The sequence below is a fragment of the Loxodonta africana genome, chromosome 13 (assembly GCF_030014295.1).
Source record: "Loxodonta africana isolate mLoxAfr1 chromosome 13, mLoxAfr1.hap2, whole genome shotgun sequence".
Lineage (NCBI taxonomy): Eukaryota > Metazoa > Chordata > Mammalia > Proboscidea > Elephantidae > Loxodonta > Loxodonta africana.
In genome coordinates, this window is record NC_087354.1 from 3,391,300 (window position 1) to 3,404,678 (window position 13,379).

The following is a 13,379-nucleotide window of genomic DNA, read 5'->3' on the forward strand; positions in this document are numbered from 1 at the left end:
ATCAATAAAAAGCCCTCTCCCTCCCTCCCTCCCTCCCTCCCCCCTTTCTAACCACAAAAGTATGTGTTCTTTTCCGTTTTTTCTATTTCTCAAGATCTTATAATAGTGGTCTTATACAATATTTGTCCTTTTGCAACTGACTCATTTCGCTCAGCATAATGCCTTCCAGATTCCTCCATGTTATGAAGTGTTTCAGAGATTCGTCACTGTTCTTTATCGATGCGTAGTATTCCATTGTGTGAATATACCACAATTTATTTACCCATTCGTCCGTTGATGGACATCTTGGTTGCTTCCAGCTTTTTGCTATTGTAAACAGAGCTGCAATAAACATGGGTGTGCATATATCTGTTTGTGTGAAGGGTCTTGTATTTTTAGGGTATATTCCGAGGAGTGGGATTTCTGGGTTGTATGGTAGTTCTATTTCTATCTGTTTAAGATAACGCCAGATGGATTTCCAAAGTGGTTGTACCATTTTACAACCCCACCAGCAGTGTATGAGAGTTCCAGTCTCTCCGCAGCCTCTCCAACATTTATTATTTTGTGTTTTTTGAATTAATGCCAGTCTAGTTGGTGTCAGATGGAATCTCATCGTAGTTTTAATTTGCATTTCTCTAATGACTAATGATCGAGAGCATTTTCTCATGTATCTGTTGGCTGCCTGAATATCTTCTTTAGTGAAATGTGTGTTCATATCCTTTGCCCACTTCTTGATTGGGTTGTTTGTCTTTTTGTGGTTGAGTTTTGACAGAATCATGTAGATTTTAGAGATCAGGCGCTGGTCGGAGATGTCATAGCTGAATATTCTTTCCCAGTCTGTAGGTGGTCTTTTTACTCTTTTGGTGAAGTCTTTAGATGAGCATAGGTGTTTGATTTTTAGGAGCTCCCAGTTATCTGGTTTCTGTTCATCATTTTTGGCAATGTTTTGTATTCTGTTTATGCCCTGTATTAGGGCTCCTAGGGTAGATCCTATTTTTTCTTCCATGATTTTTATCGTTTTAGTCTTTATGTTTAGGTCTTTGATCCACTTGGAGTTAGTTTTTGTGCATGGTGTGAGGTATGGGTCCTGTTTCATTCTTTTGCAAATGGATATCCAGGTATGCCAGCACCATTTGTTAAAAAGACTATTATTTCCCCAATTGACTGACACTGGTCCTTTGTCAAATATCAGCTGCTCATAAATGGATGGATTTATATCTGGATTCTCAATTCTGTTCCATTGGTCTATGTGCCTGTTGTTGTACCAGTACCAGGCTGTTTTGACTACTGTAGCTATATAATAGGTTCTGAAATCAGGTAGGGTGAGGCCTCCCACTTTCTTCTTCTTTTTCAGTAATGTTTTGCTTATCCGGGGGTTCTTTCCTTTCCATATGAAATTAGTGATTTGTTTCTCTATTCCCTTAAAGTATGACATTGGTATTTGGATTGGAAGTGCGTTGTATGTATAAATGGCTTTTGGTAGAATAGACATTTTTACTATGTTAAGTCTTCCTATCCATGAGCAGGGTATGTTTTTCCATTTAAGTGTGTCCTTTTGAATTTCTTGTAGCAGAGTTTTATAGTTTTCTTTGTATAGGTCTTTTACATCCTTGGTAAGATTTATTCCTAAGTATTTTATCTTCTTGGGGGCTACTGTGAATGGTATTGATTTGGTTATTTCCTCTTCGGTGTTCTTTTTGTTGATGTAGAGGAATCCAAGTGATTTTTGTATGTTTATTTTATATCCTGAGACTCTTCCAAACTCTTCTATTAGTTTCAGTAGTTTTCTGGAGGATTTCTTAGGGTTTTCCATGTATACGATCATGTCATCTGCAAATAGTGATAGCTTTACTTCCTCCTTACCAATCCGGATACTCTTTACTTCTTTGTCTAGCCTAATTGCTCTGGCTAGGACTTCAAGTACGATGTTGAATAAGAGTGGTGATAAAGGGCATCCTTGTCTGGTTCCCGTTCTCAAGGGAAATGCTTTCAGGTTCTCTCCATTTAGAGTGATATTGGCCGTCGGCTTTGCATATATGCCCTTTATTATGTTGAGGAATTTTCCTTCAATTCCTATTTTGGTGAGAGTTTTTATCATAAATGGGTGTTGGACTTTGTCAAATGCCTTTTCTGCATCAATTGATAAGATCATGTGGTTTTTGTCTTTTGTTTTATTTATGTGATGGATTACATTAATGGTTTTTCTGATATTAAACCAGCCTTGCATACCTGGTATAAATCCCACTTGATCAGGGTGAATTATTTTTTTGATGTGTTGTTGGATTCTATTGGCTAGAATTTTATTAAGGATTTTTGCATCTATGTTCATGAGGGATATAGGTCTAAAATTTTCTTTTTTTGTAATGTCTTTACCTGGTTTTGGTATCAGGGAGATGGTAGCTTCATAGAATGAGTTGGGTAGTATTCCGTCTTTTTCTATACTTTGAAATACCTTCAATAGTAATGGTGTTAAGTCTTCCCTGAAGGTTTGGTAGAACTCTGCAGTGAAGCCATCTGGGCCAGGACTTTTTTTTGTTGGGAGTTTTTTGATTACCGTTTCAATCTCTTTTTTTGTTATGGGTCTATTTAGTTGTTCTACTTCTGAATGTGTTAGTTTAGGTAAGTAGTATTCTTCCAAGAACTTATCCATTTCTTCTAGGTTTTCAAATTTGTTAGAGTACAATTTTATGTAGTAATCTGATATGATTCTTTTGATTTCATTTGGTTCTGTTGTGATGTGGTCCTTCTCGTTTCTTATTCGGGTTATTTGTTTCCTTTCCTGTTTTTCTTTAGTCAGTCTAGCCAATGGTTTATCAATTTTGTTAATTTTTTCAAAGAACCAGCTTTTGGCTTTGTTAATTCTTTCAATTGTTTTTCTGTTCTCTAATTCATTTAGTTCAGCTCTAATTTTTATTATTTGTTTTCTTCGGGTGCCTGATGGATTCTTTTGTTGCTCACTTTCTATTTGCTCAAGTTGTCGGGACAGTTCTCTGATTTTGTCTCTTTCTTCTTTTTGTATGTGTGCATTTATCGATATAAATTGGCCTCTGAGCACTGCTTTTGCTGTGTCCCAGAGGTTTTGATAGGAAGTATTTTCATTCTCGTTGCTTTCTAAGAATTTCCTTATTCCCTCCTTGATGTCTTCTATAACCCAGTCTTTTTTCAGGAGGGTATTGTTCATTTTCCAAGTATTTGATTTCTTTTCCCTAGTTTTTCTGTTATTGATTTCTAGCTTCATTGCCTTGTGGTCTGAGAAGATGCTTTGTAATATTTCGATGTTTTGGATTCTGGAAAGATTTGTTTTATGCCCTAATATGTGGTCTATTCTAGAGAATGTTCCATGTGCGCTAGAAAAAAAAGTATATTTTGCAGCAGTTGGGTGGAGAGTTCTGTATAAGTCAATGAGGTCAAGTTGGTTGATTGTTGTAAGTAGGTCTTCCGTGTCTCTATTGAGCTTCTTACTGGATGTCCTGTCCTTCTCCGAAAGTGGTGTGTTGAAGTCTCCTACTATATATGTGGAGGTGTCTATCTCACTTTTCAATTCTGTTAAAATTCGATTTATGTATCTTGCAGCCCTGTCATTAGGTGCGTAAATATTTAATATGGTTATGTCTTCCTGATCAATTGTCCCTTTTATCATTATATAGTGTCCTTCTTTATCCTTTGTGGCGGATTTAAGTCTAAAGTCTATTTTGTCAGAAATTAATATTGCTACTCCTCTTCTTTTTTGCTTATTGTTTGCTTGATATATTTTTTTCCATCCTTTGAGTTTTAGTTTGTTTGTGTCTCTAAGTCTAAGGTGTGTCTCTTGTAGGCAGCATATAGATGGATCGTGTGTTTTTATCCAGTCCGTGACTCTCTGTCTCTTTATTGGTGCATTTAGTCCATTTACATTCAGCGTAATTATAGATAAGTAAGTTTTTAGTGCTGTCATTTTGATGCCTTTTCATGTGTGTTGTTGGCCATTTCATTTTTCCACATGCTTTTTTGTGCTGAGACGTTTTTCTTAGTAGCTGGTGAGATCCTCATTTTCATAATGTTTAACTTTGTGTTTATTGAGTCGTTACGTTTTTCTTGGCTTTTTTCTTGAGTTATGGGATTGATATTCCTTTTTGTGGTTACCTTTTTATTTACCCCTATTTTTCTAAGTAAAAACCTAACTTGTATCCTTCTATTTCGCCTTGTGTCACTCTCCATCTGGCAGTTCAATGCCTCCTATATTTAGTCCCTCTTTTTGATTATTTTGATCGTTTATCTATTGATTTCCATGATTTCCTGTTGTGTGTATTATTTTGTTTATTTATTTATTTTTTAGAATTAGTCTTAATTTGTTTGTTTTTGTGCTTTCCCTGTTTGAGTTGCGTTGATATCAGGACGTTCTGTTTTGTGACCTTGTATTGTGCTGGTACCTGATATTATTGGTCATCCGGCCAAACAATCTCCTTTAGCATTTCTTGCTGTCTTGGTTTAGTTTTTGCAAATTCTCTAAACTTGTGTTTATCTGTAAATATCTTAACTTCTCCTTCATATTTCAGAGAGAGTTTTGCTGGATATATGATCCTTGGTTGGCAGTTTTTCTCGTTTAGTGCTCTGTATACGTCGTCCCATTCCCTTCTTGCCTGCATGGTTTCTGCTGAGTAGTCTGAACTTATTCTTATTGATTCTCCCTTGAAGGAAAGCTTTCTTTTCTCCCTGGCTGCTTTTAAAATTTTCTGTTTGTCTTTGGTTTTGGCAAGTTTGATGATAATATGTCTTGGTGTTTTTCTTTTTGGATCAATCCTAAATGGGGTTCGATGAGCATCTTGGATAGATATCCTTTCTTCTTTCATGATGTCAGGGAAGTTTTGTGTCAGGAATTCTTCAACTATTTTCTCTGTGTTTTCTGTCCCCCCTCCCTGTTCTGGGACTCCAATTACTCGCAAGTTATCCTTCTTGATAGAGTCCCACATGATTCTTAGGGTTTCTTCATTTTTTTTAATTCTTTTATCTGATTTTTTTTCAGCTATGTTGGTGTTGTTTCCCTGGTCCTCCAGAAGTCCCAGTCTACATTCTAATTGCTCGAGTCTGCTCCTCTGACTTTCTATTGCGTTGTCAAATTCTGTAATTTTATTGTTAATCTTTTGGATTTCTACATGCTGTCTCTCTATGGATTCTTGCAACTTGTTAATTTTTCCACTATGTTCTTGAATAATCTTTTTGAGTTCTTCAACAGTTTTATCAGTGTGTTCCTTGGCTTTTTTCTGTATTTATCCTAATTTCATTTGTGATATCTTTAAGCATTCTGTAAATTAGTTTTTTATATTCTGTATCTGATAATTCCAGGATTGTATCTTCATTTGGGAAAGATTTTGGTTCTTTTGTTTGGGGGGTTGGAGAAGCTGTCATGGTCTGTTTCTTTATGTGGTTTGATATGGACTGCTGTCTTCGAGCCATCACTGGGAAACTAGATTTTCCAAGTAGTCAGCTGGTGCGCTGGCTCCTAGTTCTGAAAACAGTCGCTGTCTGCCCGTATTTGTTCGTTTTCCGTCTCTAAGTCTGTGCTTGTTGTTCAGAGTTCGTAGATTGTTATGTATGTGATCAATTCCCTTGTTTTTCCGAGTCTTTGTTGCAAGAGGGATCCGCGGTAGCGTCCACCTAGTCCGCCATCTTGGCCCCCGCCCTTCGCTTTGTAACATTTTGATGTTTTGGAGAGAACGCCACATTTTTAAATTCTAAGATAATATTTTAGACGTCTACATGTTCCTATGATTTTATTCTTAAAATATTTGTGTTCTTCACATCCTGAGTGTGTTTGTGTACATGTGCTTGTGTTCATATGTATGAGTGTATGTGTGTGTGTTTGAGTGTGTGTTTTCATGAGTGTTTGATGGGTAGAGAACAGGAAGGAAGTGGGGCAGAACTATGAAAAGCATTTGAAAATATTGTAATTACAATATTTTATCATCATAAACTGAAAAGGAGGCTCTTAAAAACAACTAAAACCTATGTGAAATATCAAAATATAAAGTTTTTGAGGGAAAAAACAGAGGTTTGGACCATCCTATTTATCACTTAGAAGCAGTGTTATAATAATAATGTCAACAAAGTCATAGTGAGGGTAGCAGCAAATGTTGACAAGGTGAAGTGAATGAGCTGAGTGAAGCAGAGAGAGGACACAAAAGGGGTCCCTGTGTTTTCAGGCTTTAAATAGAAAACACTGGAACTGCTACACTGAAATGGAAAAAAAAAAAAAAAAAACTTGTTGCAGTTGAGTCAATTCCTACCACTCAAAACAACAGATAGAAAGTATTGGGATAAAAAGTCTAATTTGATTTAGTCACTTCAAATGTTGGTTTAGAAAGAAAATCAAGAAGAGTTTTGTCTCCTTTAGCTGATTTAAGAGATTAGCTGCCAGCTGCCAGGCATCCCCCACACCTGCATGGGGGGCTGACTTAGGAGCCTCACCAAAGGGTGGCTCATGGCAAGGTCACACGCCTTCCGCAAACCACTATTTCTTGGGGTCAACAACCCTGAGGGAGAACCGAAAAACACATATGTTCATGCTTGTTAGAAGGAAAAGTGAGATGTTCAGGAGCCAGGAAGGAATAGGCATCCCCACTTTCCTGCTTCATGCTAGCTTGTGGCAAAGTTGGCATGTGAGGCCAGAATCTGTTATAATTAATTAAACAGGAATTTCACAAGAGCGTTCTTGGTTATTGTGATTCACTCCAACCACCTTCAATAAAATTAGAGAGACAATTACAGAGCCATCCTCTCAGGGGCACTTGGGAAACATCTGTGTTTTATCCGAAGTCTATTTCACTAGTTGCAAACAGTACACAAGTTTTCATGCAGAATTCAAAGTAAAAATGAGCTGTTATTTAAAAAAAGTACCCTTTGTGGAGTCCCTGGGTAGACTCCAGGGCAACTGGTTAAACCACACCTCTGCCGCCTTCAGGGGCAGAGTTCGCTGTCAGTCAGTCTCCTTTTCTGCACATCTCTTAGGAGTGGTAATCCCCCTGAATAATTGGTGCATCATGCCTCGGTGTGTCACCAGCGGATACCTTCAGGACCATTCTAGGACCTACATAGCCCTTCTACAGCTTCTGTCTGGGAAACCCCTGGGGCCTCTAAATCTCCTGACTCTTGAGTTGCCCAATGTTTACATGATTTTCATGTCAAACTTCCTTATCAAAACCCGACTTCAAACACTGCTCAAAAATTCCCAGAGGAAGGGGAGATATAAATAAATACCTTATTTCTAATCTGTCCCCATCCATGTCAGGGCTTTAATAATGCAAGAGCTACAGCAATGTCCTCCTCCCACCCATCTCTTCCACATGAAGCGGATTTCGGGCCCTGCTCTTCCTGACTTGCAGCTGCCTCAATATTGGTGGTAAGTTTCTCTCAGGGACCCTCAGCTCCAGCTGGATGGCGGGCAGAGGATGCTGGCGTAACAGTAAGGCCACCCTCAGGACAGGTGTGGGGCAATGGGGAGGCTGCAGGGTTGCGAGCCCACACTGGGACCCCACCCGGACCATCAGGCTGACTCTTCGTCAGAGAAGGGGAAGGGGTGCTGCTGCCTTCCCACAGTGCCCGCAGGCTCTTGTAACCCCATAAAGGGTTTCCCTGCCTTGCAGATGCTGCACGAGAGAAGCTGGGGGGGTGCTTCCTAGGGGCTAGACTGTCATTACTGTTCCCTCTCTCTGCCATGGCCCCTCTGCCCCTTAGCAGTGAGGTACAGGCTCCCATAATATTCTTACCACTTAGGTAAGTTGTGAGGAAAGCAGGGAGAGTATAGTGAGCAGTTCATAATGCTAAATTTATTCAATTTAAATGCATCCATTATTTTGGGATGTCCTAGTATTAAGGGGTGAGGTAAGAAGGGCACGCTAAAACATTTTTCTTTATGAAATACTGGTGTTAGTGAGAATTTGTGATAAGATTCTTGTTTGGTTTTTGTCTTTGAGTTTGACTTTTTTTTTTACTCAAAAAATACATTGTTTAGCAAAATAAAAGTGTCATCAATTGTCATAGTCCCCTCAGTTGCTTCTGTTTCCTCTGCAGTGAGGGGGGTCTCTCGCTTTACCCCTTCCTGGCCTTTGCATGCAGAACTGGTCCTGGTCTTCTACCGTATATATTCCTGTGGTACGGGGTAAAGCCTGAAACGCAGAAGTCCATTACATTGTGTTTAACGCAAAGCTTCGGGCTAGAACTGAGTCTCTGGGTGCTACCGAGGTTAAAGTGCTTGGTTGCTATGTGGAAGGCTGGAGGTTCAAGTCCACCCACAGGGGTTGTCTGAGAAAGTCTTGGCATCTACTTCTGAAAAATCAGCCATTTTGAACACTGTGCAGCACAGTTCTACTCTGACACACACGGTGGTGCCATGAGTTGGAATCGACTCGACGGCAACCTTTCTTTTTTTTTCTTTGGTGGGTTAGGGCAATTGGAATTCTTTGCAGTCAATGGAACCTGCTAGGATAATTCCCATAATTGTTTCTTTTTTGGTATGGATATAAACAAAAATTGAGTTTCTGAGTAAAGCCTCTCGGAATGCAGAAACAGCACGTTAAGTGGGTTCTGAGTTCACTCTGGGGGGATCCTCCCTCCACTTGGTTAGCACTAGGAAAGGTCCTCCAAACTATTTTCAGAGATGCATTTGCACATTTAGCTCAGCTGCCTTTTGGAGGCAGCAGACCTATGAAGGGATAATGGACTGCCTGTTTGCAAACATCCTCAATGTGCTTTTCCACGGCTGAGTGTGCTGGGAATCCCTTCCTTTAGCACTAGATTAGGGGCCTCAAGGACTAGTGTTACTCCCTCATTCTGTCCCAGAGCTCAGGAAGGGCTTATACAGTGCACAGATTCTCACAGGCGTTTGTGCTGTTCTCAGGATAGGGCAAATTGGACAGCTGCTTGCCTGGCCACGCTGAGGTTGCAAGGTGGCAGGAGCCAAGGAGACCTACCACCCATCTGTCAACGACATTCCCCACCTCCCTTCCCACTTCTCTCCCCCAGAGGTGGGATGTGCAGACCTCCCATCCTCCCAGTAAGGAGGTAGAGGGGCACCAGGTTCCTTTCACCAGTGCAGGCCCATAGATGTGAGCACTTCCCTCCTAAGTCCCAAAGACATTTGTAGCTGGAGGCTCAAGTTCCACCCATTGCAACCAGTGGTTTCAAATTCCTGTATCACAACACTGGAGTCATATGGAATGCCTCTGGGCACACTGCAAACTGAAACCAAACCATTGTGAGTAGATTCTGAGTGCACCTTACCTTCCCCAGCGGGAAGGAACTGGTGGGGGTTTGCCAAGAGGTACCTGTGGTGCACGGCTGCAGGAGGTCCATGACCGCAGAGTCAGCACCCTTGGTGTAGACATAGATCTCGTCTGTGAGAGGATGCCGAATGACCACCGACATCCTCTTGCGGATGGAGTCGAAGCCTAGCGTGTGCAGCAGTTCAAAGGTGAGCCTGCCCAGGTGAGGCAGCTCCACTGACACCTGGTCATGCAGGCGGTCCACAAGCGCGCAGTTGTAGGCGCGCGCCGCGTACACCAGCGCAGCTTCGTCAGGGCTCTCTGCCTCATAGCGCAGCTCGTGTTCCTCCCGGCCGCTGAGCGCCCAGCCCGCTGCTGCCTGGCCGTGGAAACCATTGTCAGTGACAGCTGGCCCGTGCGGGCCCAGCTGCTCCTCCAGCTGGAGCAGCGTGCTATCGTTGGACAGGGAGGACAGGAAGCTGGAGCCTGACTTGTGGGATGACCTGCTGGTGGCCAGGCTCCCGATGCTGCTGCAGCCCAAGGCTAGGCGGCTGGGTGTGAACCTGCGGAGGAAGTCCTCGATGGTCTTCACCGGGGACTTGAGCTCGAACCGCACCCTCACCTGGAAGAGAGGTAATCCGAGGGCAGGTGAGGTAGGCGTCGTGCACCGAGGGGCCCTACTGTGACTCCTATGAGTGCTGCAGGTACAGGGCCTTGGCCTCAATGTCCTGGTGGGAGCATCAGCACAACCCCTCTGGTGCCACCTTGAACATGGCAACCAGAGCCAGTACCCCTTCCTGAGACTGTTCTTGACCTCTCTGCTCCACTTAGAAAAAGGTTAGACAGTGTGCAGGGGGCAAGGGGCCAATGGGAGCTCTTGGTACTTCCTGCAGTTTTTCTATAAATCTGAAACTGCTGTAATAAAAACCAGTTGCCATCCAGTCGGTTCCTACTCATGGGGACCCATGTGTGTCAGAGTAGAACTGGGTTCCATTGGTTTTCAATAGCTGATTTTTAAGAATTAGATTCCCAGGCCTTTCTTTGGGGGCATCTCTCATGGATTTGAACCTCCAACCTTTCAGTTAGTAGCCAATCATTTGCACCACCAGGGACTCCCTAAGAAAGAACATCTATTAAAAAAAGGTTATGCAGTATCCATTCTCTCAGGACGTGATTGTGAGGGTAGCCATAAATGAGGCCCTCGACTGATGCAGAGCAGTGTGGGGCTGGTGGTGCCTGTTGATACCATCCTCTTCCTGAGTGTCCCTCTGCCTTCATAAAAGGCTTAAGGAGGGCTTTCTCTGCCTGGCACAGGGGGGCATGGCCTAGGGCCAGGCAAGAGATGTGGGCCCTGCACTGCAGCCCCACTGGCTTTGCTGGCCCTGAACGTGGAGCTCACATGTATGTGGGGCAGACATGCACCATGAGACATCTTCACTTGCAGGTGATCTTGGGTGATTAGATGTTCTGTTCCCTGCACAGAACTCAAGCAGAGGGGGCCTCCAGATCTCGCCTCTGTTACGTCTGCAGTCTCTTACTTGTAATCAAAACATTGCCTGGAGCTTGCAAACATGGTCGAATCTGGACAGCAGACACCCTCTGAGGATGCACGCTAGAACAAGGAAAGTGCAGAGATATACAGCACAGGTGGTGGAGCTGCTGAGAGTCCAGGAGAGGGTTGCCCAGGTGGCTGAGAGCTCAGCGCACAGCAGGAGACAGCTTCCTTATGCCCTCTGAGTCACGTCTCTTCTCATCATAAAACATAAGATGTATTCACCTTTCACCATAGTATTTAAGTTACAGGATATCAAGGAGAAGCGTGAATGTCACCCAAGTGTTTTGCTCCTCTCTAGGAAAGGGGTTAGTGCATTTTCAGTTTACAAAAGATAGTTGCATCATGTTAGGCGGAAGTAGGGTTTTGTTACTGTTTTTTTTTGGAAGCTAAGTGAGGCTTAAGGACTAACCAAAAGGTTGTGGTTTGAATCCACCCAGAGGCACCTTGGAAGAAATACCTGGTGATCTACTTCCAAATAATCAGCCCCTGAAAACTCCGTGGACCACGGTTCTACTCTGACACACACGGGGACGCCTTGAGTCAGAAATGGCAACTGGCTTGGTTTTTGGTTCAAGGAGATGTGTGTATAGGGGCCAATGTGACAAGGCACCTACACTTGGCTAGGCTATGGTTCCCAGTTGTTTGGTCAGACACTGATCTAGCTGCTGCTGTGAAGGTAGTTTGCAGACGCGACTAATATTTACAGTCAGCCGAGTATAAGATTATCCTCAACAATGTGGTAGCCCTCATTCAATCTGTTGAAGGCCTTAAGATTAAAACCTGAGGTTTCCTGGAGAAGAAGGAATTCTGCACCAAGACTCTAACTAACATAGACATCTGGCCTGCATCTCCAGCCCGCCACCTTCCTACAGAGTTCAGACTTGCCAGCCTCATGATCACATTTCTCTGGAGAACCCTGACTGATATGGCCCAGGGCTGGTGGACAGATCCTGTGGAATCTGAGTGGCCAGGGCCCTCAGCTGGCCAGTGTGGAAGAAGTGAGACAGATGGGACAGGCTGCTGCTGCCTGAAGCAGAGAGGGTGGGGTTCATCCCACATCCCTTCCTAATGCCTCCCTCCTTCTCTGTGAAGCCTTGGCTGGAAGAGCTACCAGGAGAGAGGGCCAGGGGAGCAGGCCTGCAGTCCACATTCACCCTGGAACCTTTGATTTTATCTGCTTAAAGCTGTCTGGCGTTGCGGTGCACACCTCCATACTCCCTGCACTGCCCACGCACACTGGCCCACTCAGAAGACTTTCTGAGAGCACTCTGGTTAAAGGGGATACCTTCATGCATAAAGCCTTCACTCTCTTCAGAGAGAACTTTAATGTTGAAACTAACAAAAACTAACCTGGGAATTAGAATGTTTCTACCGCCCTAAGCAAACTCAGATTGAGTCTCACTCCCCTTGCCTTGAATCTGAACGCTGGTACTATTATTAGCATCAAACACACTATGTGCCATACTCCAAGCTGAGCCCATTCCAGGAGTCCTCCCCACACAGCCCATGGCACAGACTGGGAGACTGAGGCACAGGGAGGGGGGATTCTGCCTGGAGTCACCCAGTTGGTCAGCAGGAGAGTCAGGACCCATGTCTTGGCATCTACTGAGTCTGGGCTCCTAGCCCTGGTAGTGACCTCACTTGTGTATGAGTCTGAGACCCTGCATTTTGGGGGAGTCGTGTGGAGTAGAGGCCAGACCATGAGGATGCAACAAGGCTGGCATGGCTTCCCAAGGCCCCTGCACTCCCCTGCTTCATGCTCCTCATCCCAGCCTTGGAGGGAGGCCAGGTCTATTGTCCCACACTTGGCCACAATTTCGGCCCCCTGCGCTCCCACAGCCTATTGTGACACCCCTGGACAATAGCACTGTGTCGTTCCATGTTAAGCTCCCCAGAGGCCATGCTGAGCAGGGCCCTGCATGTATGCACAGGAGCACATGCCAGGAAGGCTGACCAATGGTTGTGAGGGTCAGGAAGGCAAGGGTGGCGGAGATGCTGCTCTGCACTTGCCTTCTGTCGCGGCTGATCAGGGGATGTGACGACCACTGTGTTGCAGATGGTGAGGGCAATGAAGAAGTCAAACACGTCGGAGAGCTCGGGCGAAAGGTGGGCCAGCGGGTGCTCCTGGTGCTGTGTGGCGGCCAGGTACCGGGCACACTCACTCACCTTCTCAAAGAGCTTGGGGTCAGGTGTGATGTCTTTCTCCTGCAAGAAAATGGAAGCCCAGGATGAGTCTAACCCAGGGACCTACCATGCTTCTTGATGCTTGATTTGACTTGACTTTACGGTGTAAACAGGCCTTCACACATACAGGTACATAAGTAACATCATTGTATAATTTTAAATTTATATAATATATAATTTTAATTGCTTAACATGTATCAGATAAATGTATATATTCTTATTATGTATAATAAAGTATACATGTTTTGTTATAAAATAAGGCATCTAAGAATATATATTATCATAAAATAACATATGCTAGAAAAAATTTGCTAAAGTCAGAAAGAATATGGAAAAGTTAACCAATCCGTATCACACCACCACACAGCAATAACGACTTTTTGAAAAACAGGCTTCTGTGTTTCCTTCCAGTCTTTTTTCTATAC

General features: G+C 43.4%; 1 protein-coding gene across 3 annotated transcripts in view; it reads right to left on the reverse strand.

Moving 5' to 3' along the window:
* ATP10A (ATPase phospholipid transporting 10A (putative)) overlaps nt 1-13,379 on the reverse strand; it is a 232,974-nt gene that overhangs the window by 34,115 nt on the left and 185,480 nt on the right. For all 3 annotated transcript variants that reach the window (XM_023539688.2, XM_023539690.2, XM_003420644.3), the window contains 2 exons: nt 12,781-12,975; nt 9,279-9,837 (listed from right to left, as the gene is read on the reverse strand). In XM_023539688.2, the coding sequence (XP_023395456.1) occupies nt 9,279-9,837; nt 12,781-12,975 (754 nt within the window). The remainder of the gene's footprint in view (nt 1-9,278; nt 9,838-12,780; nt 12,976-13,379) is intronic.